Source organism: Ochotona curzoniae, unplaced genomic scaffold (assembly GCF_017591425.1).
Source record: "Ochotona curzoniae isolate NIBS_2020 unplaced genomic scaffold, NIBS_Ocur_1.0 scaffold_1852, whole genome shotgun sequence".
Taxonomy (NCBI): Eukaryota; Metazoa; Chordata; class Mammalia; order Lagomorpha; family Ochotonidae; genus Ochotona; species Ochotona curzoniae.
In genome coordinates this window covers 54,659,059-54,672,362 of record NW_024467087.1, presented here as the reverse complement: position 1 = coordinate 54,672,362, position 13,304 = coordinate 54,659,059, and the positions used below count along the sequence as shown (strand labels likewise).

The window sequence follows — 13,304 nt, the reverse complement described above, 5'->3', positions numbered from 1 at the left end:
AGCCAGAGCTGAGCCAGTCTGAAGCCAGGAGCCAGGAGTTTCTTCCAGGTCTCCCACACGGGTGCAGGGTTGATCCCAAGGCTTTGGGCCATCCTCCACTGCTTTCCCAGGCCTCAAGCAGGGAGCTGGATGGGAAGTGGAGCTGCTGGGATTGGAACCGGTACACACATGTGATCCCGGCATGTTCAAGGCAGGACTTTAGCCACTAGGCCACTGCACCGGGCCCCACACTTTATAAATTATAATTTTTCCAGCACTTGTGTTATTTAAAATTAAGACAAAGAAATGTGGACTTAGGGATGAGCTTCTGTCTCAGCTTTTCTGAGATTTTTATAATTTAAGAATGAATAGAACCACCAAGAGAAAAAAGAAATTGTATTTCATCAGAATGAAAACTGTTGTGCTGTCAAGACAGTAGAAATCTCAGCATAGGAGAAAATATTTGAAAGCTCGTATCTAATAAGGAATTAACATATGAATATAGATAGAATTCCTACAACCTCAAATCAAAAATCATAGAAAGCGCTATTGAAAATAAGCAAAACAGTGGAATAAGTATTTCCTCAAAGATGTTTAAGTAGCAAATAAGCACATGAAACAATGTTTGACATCATCAGTTATCAGCGAAACACCATTATACCCACTAGGATGGTTAAAATAAATAAAAAAAAAAAGACAAGTGGTGATGAGAAGTAGGAGAAATTAGAAGCACCTTACATTGCCGAGGTGAGGGGAGGAGTGTTGTAAAATGGGGTGGCTATTTTGTAAAACAATTTGGCAGTTCCTCAACTAAATATAGTCCAGTCTTACGAATTATCCAAGGGCTATGAAAACAAAGGTTTTTACATCAATGCTTGTAGCCATGTTATTCTATTTTTAGGTTATACTTAACCTACACAAAATGGGGGACCAGCAGTGAACTTTTAACCTAGTGTTTAAGTGGTTGTGATAGCTGCATCCCATATTGAATATACCTGGGTTTAATACCTGGCTGGGTATGATTCTGGCTTCCTGCTAAAACAGACTCTGGGAGACGTTGGTGATAGTTCAAGAGGTTGGTTTCTTGCCATCCATGTAGGAGACCTGAATTGAGTTCCTGGTTCCTGGCCATGGCACAACTTGGTCCTAGCGTTTAACGACATTTGGGGGTGAATATTTGTATGAGGGAGGTTTTTTTTAGCTCTCTCCCTTTCTGTCTTCTTTTCTCTCTCTCTCTGTTTTTTTTTCTTAAGATTTATGTTTATGACAAAGTCAGATATACAGAGAGGAGGAGAGACAGAGAGGAAGATTTTCAATCTGTTTATTCACTCCCCAAGCTTCTGCAACATCTGGAGCTGTGCTGATCTGAAATCAGGAGCCTGGAGCTTCATCCAGGTCTCCCACATGCGTGCAGGGTCCTAAGGCTTTGGGCCGACCTCAACTGCTTTCCCAGTCCACAGGCAGGGAGCTGGCTGGGAAGCAGGGCTGCTGGGATTAGAACCGGCGCCCATATGGGATCATGGCACATGCAAGGTGAGGACTTTAGCCATTAGGCTATTGCGCCAAGCCCTCCCTCTCCTTCTTTCTCTCCCCTTTTCTTCCTTCTTAAATAAATAAATAAAAAAAAAAATGCTTTAAAATTGGAATAAAGGGCCTGGCGCAGTGGCCTAGAGGCTAAAGTCCTTGCCTTGAACATGCTGGGATTCCATATGGGTGCCGGTTCTAATCCCGGCAGCTTCACTTCCCATCCAGCTCCCTGCCTGTGGCCTGGGAAAGCAGTGGAGGACAGTCCAAAGCCTTGGGATCAACCCTGCACCCATGTGGGAAACCCGGAAGAAGTTCCTGGATCCTGGCTTTGGATCGGCATAGCATTGGCCGTTGCACTCACTTGGGGAGTGAATCATCGGACGGAAGATCTTCTTTTCTGTCTCTCCTCTCTGTATATCTGACTTTCCATAAATAAATAAATCTTTAAAAACACTGGGATCAAAATATCAGCTAAGAAATCAATAAGCAAAATGTGGCATATTCATAGAACTGGTCCTTCTCAATAAAAAAGATGGAGTAGTGGACAGCTGGCACAAATTAATAGAGGATATGGCAGCCCATGGGGGCCTGCAGAGGACATCTGTTACCATAGCAGAGGAAGGAAAACAGAATAAAGTGGACATCTACCCTGGCTCAAAGATGACAGCAAATATCTGGGCAATTGGAGACCCTATGGTGAACTATGTCAGCGAATGAACATTGAAAGTGTTTCCTCTTCCTTAGATTGGCGGGATCAAAAACATTTCAGAACTATTGAAACCACCTGGGCAGAACCCTTGGAATGCACAGCACATCAGGACCCTGAGTCAATATTAGTTGGCCTTTCCCCATCCCTGGGTTCCTGGGGTGGGTAGGAAGCTGGATGTGGCTTCTTCCCTTATCTCCCCTCTCCCCCCCACCCCAGTACAGGAAAAGAAATAGAAAACCTGGAAACAATGATCACACCCACTTTTCCCTAATCCTTCCCATGCTGATTAACTATGTCAGCATCATTTCAAATAATAATTAAAAAAGAATATTATCTGTAAGCAGTAGTGATGTATAAGTGTGTGCTACAAATGGATAAACACTGAAAATATGCTAAATAGGCCTGGCGAGACAGCGTAGTGGTTAAAATCCTTGCCTTGCATGTACCAGGATCTCATATGGGTGCCAGTTCTAATCCTGGCAGCCCCGCTTCACATCCAGCTACCTGCTTGTGGCCTGGGAAAGAAGTTGAGGATGGCCCAGAGCCTTGGGACCGTGCGCCTGCATGGGAGACTCGGAAGAGCTCCTGGCTCCTGGCTTCAGATTGGCTCAGCTCCAGCTGTTGCGGCTGCTTCGGAAGTGAACCATTGGGTGGAAGATCTTACTCTCTTGTTTCTCCTCCTCTGTATATCTGCCTTTCCAATAAAAATAAGCAAATCTTAAAAAAAAAAAAAGAAAATATGTTAAGTGAAAGAAGTCAGTTGCAAAGATCTCATATTATTCTATTCATATGAAATGCCCAGAAGGAGAAATCTGTTTACATAGAAGATAGATTATTTCTTGCCCGTGACCGAAGGTGGGAATCTTAGAGCTGGTGGGTAATGGCTAATGGTGATGAGCTTTCTTTTTGAGGTGATGAAAAGGAAAATTGGTCGTGGTAGTGATTGTACATATCTGAATATGCTAATAATTATTGAATTCTATTCTTTAAATGTGAATTATATAGTATGGGAATTATATCTCAGTCTGTTTAAAAATCATGTAGCAGAAGTGGACATACATGTGTAAATCAATGTACATTAGATCCTTAGCATAAACCATATTTGACAATTAACTCAAAAGGATTAGAGAGAAAAGAGAGAGAGAGAGAGAGAAAAAGCTAGCTGTTCCATCCACTGGCTCCCTCCCCAAATGGCAGCAATGATCAGAGCTGAGCTGATTAGAAATGTAGAGCCAGGAGCTTCTTCTGGGTGTCCCAGGTGATTGCAGAGTCCCAAGCATTTGAGCCATCTTCCATTGCTTTCACAGGGCTTAAACAATAAGCTGGATAGGAAGTGGAGTAGGTGGGAAGTGAACTGGTGCCTGTATGGAATGCTGGCATTGCAGGCAGAGGCTTAATGTACTAAAGCCATGGTACTGACCCAAGATTTTTAAAAATTTAGTAAATGTATTATTGATGATAAATACTTGGTTTTGTCCCATTTTTATTGTATAATAGCTTTCTTTCCATTCCTTATACTTTTCTGAGTTTTCCTATGTGTGTGTACTTTTTTTTATTTTTTATTTTTTATTTTTGACAATCCTTACAAATTTAATTGGGGTAAAAAAGGTTCAAGGTCTAAAGGGGGATATAGAGGAAGAAGCCCCACCCAGTCTCCCGCCCACCCTAAGTCCCGGGTGTGGGGTGCGCTCCGAGATACTCGATCAAGTGGTTCCAATAGTTCGCCATTCATGGGTCGTTGCCGGTCTCACCACCCCAATCATGATATGGTCATTGAAGAGTTCATTGATTGACACAGTCCCTTCTAGGTTCTCCATTTGCCCAGTCTCTGCTGCCAACAGATGGCTGAGGTTGTTGCTTGATTTGTCCTGTCTTTCCCTGGTTAGGACTCCGAGTCCGGTGTCTTGAATGGGAAGATCCTCGAAGAAATTTTGAGGTATTCCCAGTCCAGATTCCTGCATGTTCTAGTAGCATAGGGCCCGGCACAGTCCACCGTCCCGGTCAGCTGGCGGCTGCAGTTGCTGGGCCGGTTCTGTCTCCACCCGTGTCCTCTTGCAGTCCCGCCTGGTTCCACCCTAGACGCACTTGTCCCTCGCACGTACTAGTAGGAGTTGCAGCCCAATCGGGGCGGCCCACAGTAACCTCAACCAGGCCCACCTCCTACCCTGGCTTGCCAGTATATATGGCATACTAGCCCAGTCTGTCCCAAGTACCCTTCTGTTCATGTTCTTGCCAACAGGTGTTGCCACCTACCTCCATCCAACCATCTCCTCCTACCGTCCCTAACGGATATTGTTGGGTGTCTGTCTAGCCACCCCAGCCCCTGTCCTAGTTCCCATGCCCTCCCGTGGAAGGTGATGACCCACGAGGGAGGAGCCCACTATTTCCCTCCCAGGTCGCTCCCATTCCAGTTGTGCCCTCTCCATTTGGCCCTGTGGTTCAACTCAACGTGTCTAACCCTTTGTACCAGCTTCCGCCAGCTGGTGCTACAACTAAGCCCCAACAACCCTCACCAACTCTGATTGTAGCTTGCACCAGTGGGAATAGTCAGCCCAGCCTGGTTTTCACCCAATCTGGTCCCCATGAGGTGCACAGGCGTTGTGTCCCTGCCTGGTCTAGTCTACCCCCCACCCAGCTCCCGCTCCTCAGTGTAATTTGCTGTTCAGCTAGGGAACCTCCCCTTATTCTCCTGTCAGCTCTGCCGCCTCCTTTCCTGGTTCTCACGTGTGTTGGTTGGGTGCTGCGGCTGCATCCGGCTCAGGCTACCTCACCTTGGCATTCCAGCTTGTGTGTTGCTTTTGTTACGACCGGACCTGGTTCGACCCACACTCTGTTCTGGCGATCAGATTTACCAGTGGATGACGTGAACAGATTCAGCCTGGTCTGCCCCCGACCCATGCCAAATGCATGCCAGTGGGACACTTTCTATGACCTCTTGGCTGTTGCCTTGCATGTTCCTTGCGCTGACCTGCTGGGTCTGTGTCCTGCCAGAGGAGTTGCCTGAGCTCCTCCATCAGAACCCCTCCATGTGCCAGGTTTCGCGCATATCAGTGGGTCCATGTGCCAGTTCGCCTCTTATCCTAGCAGGAACAGTGGTCTTTCCTAACTGGCCATCATCCCGTTCTGGTTCTTGCTGTAGAGTGTTTCAGCCCAGCCACGGTCGTCCATGCCCCCATATAGCTCGTATATGGCTCAGTTGAGGTTGGGACCTAGCCTAGTCCGTCCCACATCTACCCTGGTACTCCAGAGCACCAGAAGGTGTTAGTGTCTGGCCCGGCCCGGTACATCTTTTCCCAATCCACATTTGTGCCAAGGGAGAGGACAGCTGTATCCAGACCCTGCCGCAGCCCCATCCACCTGTCATGACCCCTGCCTTAGACACTGTGGCTCAACTCTGTGCTTAATGTGGACCAGTTGGAGCCAAATCCAAGCTGGGCATGTCCTGTGTTGCACCCTGTGTTCCAGTCATACTAGTGGACTAAGGTTTGCTTAGTCCGAACATTCATCTCTCAGTCCCGCACTTACATTAAGGTTTCATGTCCTGGTTCCTGGGAATCACCAGAAATTAGTGTCTCACCTACACTAACGCTGGTCTTACTTTTGGGTGTCCCAAAGCACCTATTTCATATCATCAAAACCCCAGAGCTCGCCGCTGGGCAGCCAGCAGGCAGAGCCTGGCACCACTTGGTGCACTGGCTGCCCAAGGCCTGGGCCTCTGTCTCGCGACGGACGGGGGTTGTGGCTGAGACCCCGGCAGGGTTTGGTCTGGAAGAGGCGCTCCCACCGAGCGCCACCTCGATGGGAGTTTGAACCCGCCCCTTGTCCTGAGACTCGACCCGCCCAGCCTGTCCTGCCGCCAGCTTTTGGCTGGCGGGGACAGGGGAGAGCCAGGATTTCACCCCCAGCCCCCCGCCAGCCCCCGCGGGTACTCACCCGCGAGGGGGCTTAGGTGCTCCCGGGCCAGGAGAAGGCCTGGGTCTCTGCCCCCGCCGCAAGCGGCAGGGACTGTGCTGTGTGTGTACTTTTAATGCCTGTCTTTTGTGTTATTTCTGTAAGTTTGCTCACAAAATGCATTGAAATGGGGTTGTAGCTGTGGCATAGGAAGTTAAGCCTCTGCTTGAAGTGCCTGTACCCACTTCCAATCTATTATCCTGCTAATGGCCTGGGAAAGCACCAGAAGATGGTCCAAGTCTTTAGGCCCCTGCACCCATTTTGAAGAACCAGAAAAGCTCCTGGCTCCTGGCTTTGGACTGACCCAGCTCTTTCCATTGTGGCCATTTGGGGAGGGAACCTGCAGCTGAAAGTTCTGTTTCTTTCTATCACCCTGCTTTTCAAATAAAGATAAATAATTGTTTTCTAAAAATCTTTAAACTAAAAAAAGAAAGGTAAAAATTAAGTTTCAATAGGTTGAACATTGATGTATCTTGAAAACATGTTAGAATCCAGACACATATTAAATAATTCAATTTATATGAACAGACCAGGCAGGCAAACCCATAGAGACAGGAAATGATTTCATGTTTTCCAGTAACTGATAGCAAAGGGAAATGAATAGCAAACAGCAACTACTCATGGGCGTGATGTTTCTTTTTGGGTAATAAAAATGTTGTGAGGACAGTACCCTGACATAGCCTGCTGCACCTCCATCCCATTTGGTCACTGGGTCAAGTTCTGCTTTACTTCCCATCCAGCTCCCTGCTAATGACCTGGGAAAGCAGCAGAAGATGGATTCAAGTCCTTGGGACCCTGCACCCACATAGTAGACCCAGAAGAATCTCTTGGCTCCTGGTTTCAGACTGGCCCAGCTCTGGCCCTTGCAGCCATCTCTCTCTCTCTCTCTCTCTCTCTCTCTCTCTCTGTTTCCCCTTCACTTTGTGTTTGGCTTAGGCTTTCAAATTAAAGAATTGTTTTAAAAAAGAAATTGGGTAATGACAAAATCATTATGTGTACATCCTTGTTAATGTACTCAAAACCACTGAACTGTATACCTTACAAGTTTTATTACGTACAAATCATATCTCAATATTATACATCTCTGTATGTAAGAGTTCAGGTTGATCTAACAGAATACTATAGACTAGGTGATCTCATTGTTTAGGGCTCTGCAGAAGCATGTAGGGAATTAGAAGTGTCCATTAATCATTTGCTTTATTAGTTGCAGAGGGCATGGTTCAGCAGCAGTTTCTGTGAAAGGTTTCTCTGAGCTTAGCAAAATTAGGGCAATAATATAATCGTTTTATGCCACTTAAAATAAAAGGCAGAGAAAATTCTTTCCTCATCCCATATTTCTAATGCTCAGTTAAGCACACTAAGGGAAGCCACAATTTCCATGGAGTGTATTAAGTTGAACTATATGAAATTGCCTTTATTCAATTATATTTGACATGTAACCATGGTGATTTTGTGATTCGACTTAATATCAATGAAAAAACTGAGTCTTGCATTCATTGAATTTTTATGATAACAGGAAGTGTGTTAGTTCATTATTTCTTCTGTAATGAATTACTCCAACATTTAATGTCTTAGCAAAACAAATACTATCTCACAGTTTGGCTTCAGAATTTGCAGAGGCTTCACTGGATGATTCTGGCTCAAAGTCTCTCATGGTGTTGTGGACAGTGCATTGGCTGGGGCTGCAGTCACCTGCACAGGTTTTGCTGATGTTTTTTGTGACTGCCTATTGGTGGATGTATCAGGTGTTTGCTTGTTGCTGATTGGAGGCCTCAGTAAGCTTCCCATGAGACTGCTTATAGGATTGAGTGATTCATGAGAGAGGACAAGGAGGAACCTGGAATGATTGATGCCCCACCACCACCCAGCCATGCCTTTTATGGCTTGGTTTTGAAAATCACATGTTGTCAGCTCCAGCATGGTTTGTTTGTTAATACCAAGTCACCAGGTTAGTACCAAGTACCAAGTCCAGGTCATAACCTGGAGGAAAGGATTTAATTGCCAGCTCTTGAAGGATAGATTTTGGGGGGAGAGAAAGTAATAAGTGTAAGAAAGTTATGCTATGTGTTAGAAAGTTGTAAATTATCTTAAAAAATAAAGCAGAGGTGAGGGAAATCAGAGTATGGAAGGGAAGTAGGCGGCCATTTTAAATAGGTCTCGTTAGGAAGATTAGATTTGAACAAAAAACTAGAAGGAGCTAAGGAAGTTATCCAAGCAGAAAATCCCAGACCAACTAAGTAGCTAAAATAAAGGCTGTAAGATGGAAGTCATGCTGGCAGAGGAAGAACCAGGCAGCCAACATGACTGGCACAGAGAGGGGTTGGCGAGTGGTAAGGGAGGACGTCCGAGAGGCCAATTTGAGGGGAGGGACTGGCATAGCATGTAGGTAGGACCTTACTGTTTCCTGTGTATTGGACATTTTTGAATTGTTTTTCATTGTGTCAGTTTCTAATGTTACTTTAAAGATTTATTTTTATTTGAAAGGCAGAATTAGAGAGAAAGAGAGAGCGAGATCTTTGATCTGGTAGTTTACCCCCTAGATAGCCACAATGTCTGGAGCTGAACCAATTTGAAACCAGGATGTGGGAGCAGGGGCCCCGAGGACTTGAGCCATCTTCTGCTGCTTTCTCAGGTCATAAGCAGGGAGTTGGATCAGAAATGAAGCACCTGGGACATGAACTGGTGCTCATGTGGGATGTTGATGCTTGCAGGCAGAGATTTAGCCTACTACACCGTGGTGCCAGCCACACATTTCCAATATTAAATGAGATTAGGTATGGGAGAATTTTTAGTAATTAGAGAATCACTCTGTGAAGGCTGCTTTCAAGTACTGCACACTTTTGTTTTTAGTTAGCGAAGACATAGAAGCAACTTTCCTTTGCCTAATCGAAGGTGAAAAAAGAGTTTTCCTAAGCAGCTATAAAAGAATATAAATGTTAGTGGAAGAAAAATGGAGGAAAGATTTCTGTGGCTTGAAATTAAAATGGGTTTATTGTTCCTAACAGGAATGTGAAGAAATGAAAATGGATTCAAACATGAATGTGAATTCTATTACCATCTCTGTGGAGGGGATGACATGCAACTCCTGTGTTCAGACCATTGAGCAACAGATTGGAAAAGTGAATGGTGTACATCACATTAAAGTAAGTCACACCTTGGCAGTTGGTAAAGTCACATGTTGTTGACGAGAATTCTGCTAGGAAGTCACTTCTAATACCAGGATAGAAGCAACCACACAGACACACTTGGCAATAAAGATTATTGTACTCCATAACTAATTACATTTTGTTCTGTCTTTGAAAAAGAAAAAAAAGATTTTTCAGTTTAAAAATCTCTGAACATAGAATATTGGCATTATTGTTGTATGTTTATAGATTTATAAGTATGTAAATGATTGTATAGTTGTACTTTTTAATGAATCTTAATCTCAAACTGAGCTAAAATGCATTTCCTCAGAATGGGTTGGGTGTTTTTCCTCTTGATCTTCTATAGCATGGTAATTGTTATGTTTGCAATTAAAAAGTTGAAGTGAAAATATCTAGAAAATTCCTTGTAAGCTTTGCCCAAGGAAGGATTCATCATTATTTTAATATCTCTTGACCATCAACAACATTCTCAGTTGTTTTTGAAGAGTTATATTTGAAGAGGTGGTCCAAGCTGTAAAAGTTTCTTCTGAAGACTGCAAGGTGCCTGTGGTTATCTTAAGGTGGTAGAAGCATTGATTGATGCAGCCATCAAGATGGTACTTGGGATGCTGGCACTCCATGTTGGAGTACCTGGATTCGAGTCTTGGTTGTTTCCAATTCTATCTTTTTGCTAATATGTGCTCTATGAGGCAGCAGATAATGGCTCAAGTCCTTGGGTCTCTGCTACTCACATGGGAGACCCAGATTGGATTCTTGGCTCTTGGCTTCAGCCTGGGCCAGCCTTGACTTTTATAGGCAGTTTAGTGGGGCAGAGGAGTGAACCAGCAAATGGGAGCTCTTAAAAAAAAAGAGAGAGAGACCAACAACCTTTTTTTTTTTTTTTTTTGCTTCTTAAAATATTTTCATCAAGTACGGTGGGGAAGGTCGAGGAATAGGAGAAAGTGGATGAGACAACTGCCTCCAATTTCCTTTTTTCTTCCTGTATCTGGAGAAAGTGGAGGGTGAAGCAGAGAGGACCACTCCCAACAGCCCAACCACATCAGTCCCCGGGAATCGGGGATAGCCACCTGATGTCATGCCAGGGTCCCTGGTGTGAAGCATGTTCTGAGGATACTGCTTAAGTGGTTTTGATAGTTTTTTTTTAAGATTTATATGTTTTTTTTTTATTGAAAAGGCAAATTTACAGAGAGAAGGAGAGATAGAGAGGAAGATCTTCCATCTGTTGGTTCACTCCCCTAATGAACAAAATGACCAGAGCTGAGCTGATCCAAAGCCAGGATCCAGGAGTTTCTTCTGGGTCTTCTACACAGACACAGGATCCCAAGACTTTGGTCCATTCTTTACTGCTTTCTCAGGCCACACCAAGCGAAGCAGTCAGGGCACCAACTGGCTCCCATAATGGATACTGGTGCTTGGAAATGGAAGATTAGCTAATTGAACCATTGTGCTGGCATCTGAATTGGTTGTTTAAGTATGTTATTAAAGCTTTTGCCATCATTAGATCAACTTTGTGTTGGTGGTGATTCTGTTTACTAGAAGTTTTCTATAATTTTCTTTGATGTAAGAAGTTAATGCCTCAATTTAATTTTATCAGATTGCATGCATCCCAGAGTGGTTTTCCTGGGACTCTTTGAGATCCATATAAAAAATGCATTGTGGACTTACTACCTAGAGGAGATGTGGTTACGGACATAGGATTTAGCAAAACTTTAAAATTAGGCATCTGATGGATTCTCTTTATCAGAAGCTTTTATATTTTATAAGCGCATCATTAACTAATTACATTGGAACTGGAACATTTTCAGTGTCTCCAGATCATATACTTATGGAAACTGCCTTTTAATTGTTCTTAACTTGAACATTAATTTTTACTCACTTATTCAGAGACTTAAAAATGGTTTTGACTTTTCAGTATAGAATTTCTGCTTTCCTTATCTTTGTGGTATTCTTGCCTGTGATTCTGATTTTTTATAATGTCTTGAACATATGAGTTTCATTTTGCTTTGTTTTTGCTATAAAATAGTGGCTAATTGACCCAACATGATTCTTCTTGAATTTTGTTTCTCTTCCTTAATTCAAGAGTCATGTGAAGTATGGGCCTAACATGTGGACACTTCCACTTTTCCAAAACTGAAGTCATTTTTCCCATATCTGAGTTCCATACTCACCTTGGCCATAGAGAACAAAGCAAGCTTTGGATCCATTTTACTATTTTAAGAGTTGAAAGCAGTGTTTTTCATTTGTTGACTGATCAGCTGGGCTTACATTGCTAGTTGTGGCTAGGAAAGCTTTCATGAATATAATGTAATATGCCTCCTTCTACTTAGATATGAATTCTCCAGTTTTCTATGTTCCAAAGTAAGATTTTCTTTTGTACTCACTTTTCCCTTGGCCTAACTCCAATCTCAGAGGCTCCCACATTGCTTCTTCCCTCCCACACTTCCCAACAAGCATACAGTTGCCTTTAATTTGCTTTGGGGACACAGCCAAGTTTGAGAAGCTGAAAGGTTACATGCAATTATTTTATTTATTATATTGCAGGTTTTCCTGAATGAGTTTATACTCAAAACATGTAAGTTTATAAAAACATTAAAAAAATTTTTTTCACGAATCAACTGCAAAAATTGGATTCTGATATTGCAGTGTTGACTAGGAAAGAGACTAGCAAACGTAACCCTGCCATCTGCGGTCCAAAGCTTTACAAATTAGTTGGTTAATTTCAGTGAGTCGTAAGTGTGACAGCATTTGAATTTATCCTCAAATGAAGTCAATTAAATTTCTTCCACTTGATCTAAGGTGGGGCTGGTGCTGGGGACTGAATCTTACTAATTATATAGTAATGCCTGTGCTAATTGCAGTAAAGCTATTTCAGCCATCCAGAAACTAGTTCATCTAATTTCTCTCTGAGTGACTTAGATACTTAGTATACACTGACAACTAACCCATTTTCCAAAACCTTTGGCTCTCTGTCTAGAAAGCTACTTTATGTGAATATTTTTCCTTAACATTCCCATGTGTAACTATTGGAACAGATTTTGCTTTGGTATTTACAAGTCTGTTTCTGTTTCCTAAAACAGCCGATGACTCAATGACTAAATCCTCGTCTTGCAAGCACTGGGATCCAGATCATGTCTTGGCTGCTCTATCTCTTCCCATCCAGCTCCCTCTTATGGCCTGGGAAAGCAGTAGGGGATAACCCCAAGCCTTGAGACCCTGCATCTGTGTGGGAGACTCCAGGAAACTTCTGGCCCCTGGCTTCAAATGGGATTGGCTCAGCTCTGGCTTTTGTGGCCGTTTGGGGAGTGAACCAGATGATTTAAGATCTTTCTCCTTTTCTCCGTAAATCTGATCTGCCTTTCCAGCAAAAATAAATAAATGTTAAAAGAAACAGCCTTTTCGCACCGCATTCATATGTTAGACTGCTATTTCTACTGCATCTTCCCAGAATTCATCATTGCTTAATAAGGTCTGTTTAAGGTCAGACAAATGTGATTGAAATTTTATTAAATTATAAAGGGAGGGTAGCATGGATATGATGTGAAAGCACTTTGCATTATCATTAGTCATTTATACAGATCCCAGTGATGGCTACTCCTTTCCAGGGCTTGTTCATAATTAGATAAAAATAAAAGGCAGCACTTTTTATGCCTATTCCTGCTTTGCTTCTTTTCCTTCCTTTCAAAATCTCTGATGCTATAAGTTGTGTAAATGACCTTTCTCCCTGTTTCCTTCCTTTAAACATATTTTACTAAATGTTAAACCTTTTATAGGCAGAGAAGGATTTATTATGAAGTTAATGAAAGTTATATTTCAGAGCCTCTCATTTGGCTTGACCTCCTAAGACCCTGGTAGTTGTCTTGGTAATGTATTCTCAGTATGTTCTGCACATTGTTTTCAGAAGCAAAATATTTCAGTTGCAGCTGTTAGACCATGGTCCATTTCTATTTTGGCTCTTTTCCATGAGAGCTTCCCTTTGGGTTATGTGGTGTTAC

General features: G+C 43.1%; 1 protein-coding gene across 2 annotated transcripts in view; it reads left to right on the top strand.

Moving 5' to 3' along the window:
• The window catches only part of ATP7A (ATPase copper transporting alpha), a 143,316-nt gene that overhangs the window by 64,678 nt on the left and 65,334 nt on the right, over window positions 1-13,304 (top strand). For both annotated transcript variants that reach the window (XM_041000024.1, XM_041000023.1), the window contains exon 2: window positions 9,172-9,309. In XM_041000024.1, the coding sequence (XP_040855958.1) occupies window positions 9,184-9,309 (126 nt within the window). In that variant the 5' untranslated portion in view covers window positions 9,172-9,183. The remainder of the gene's footprint in view (window positions 1-9,171; window positions 9,310-13,304) is intronic.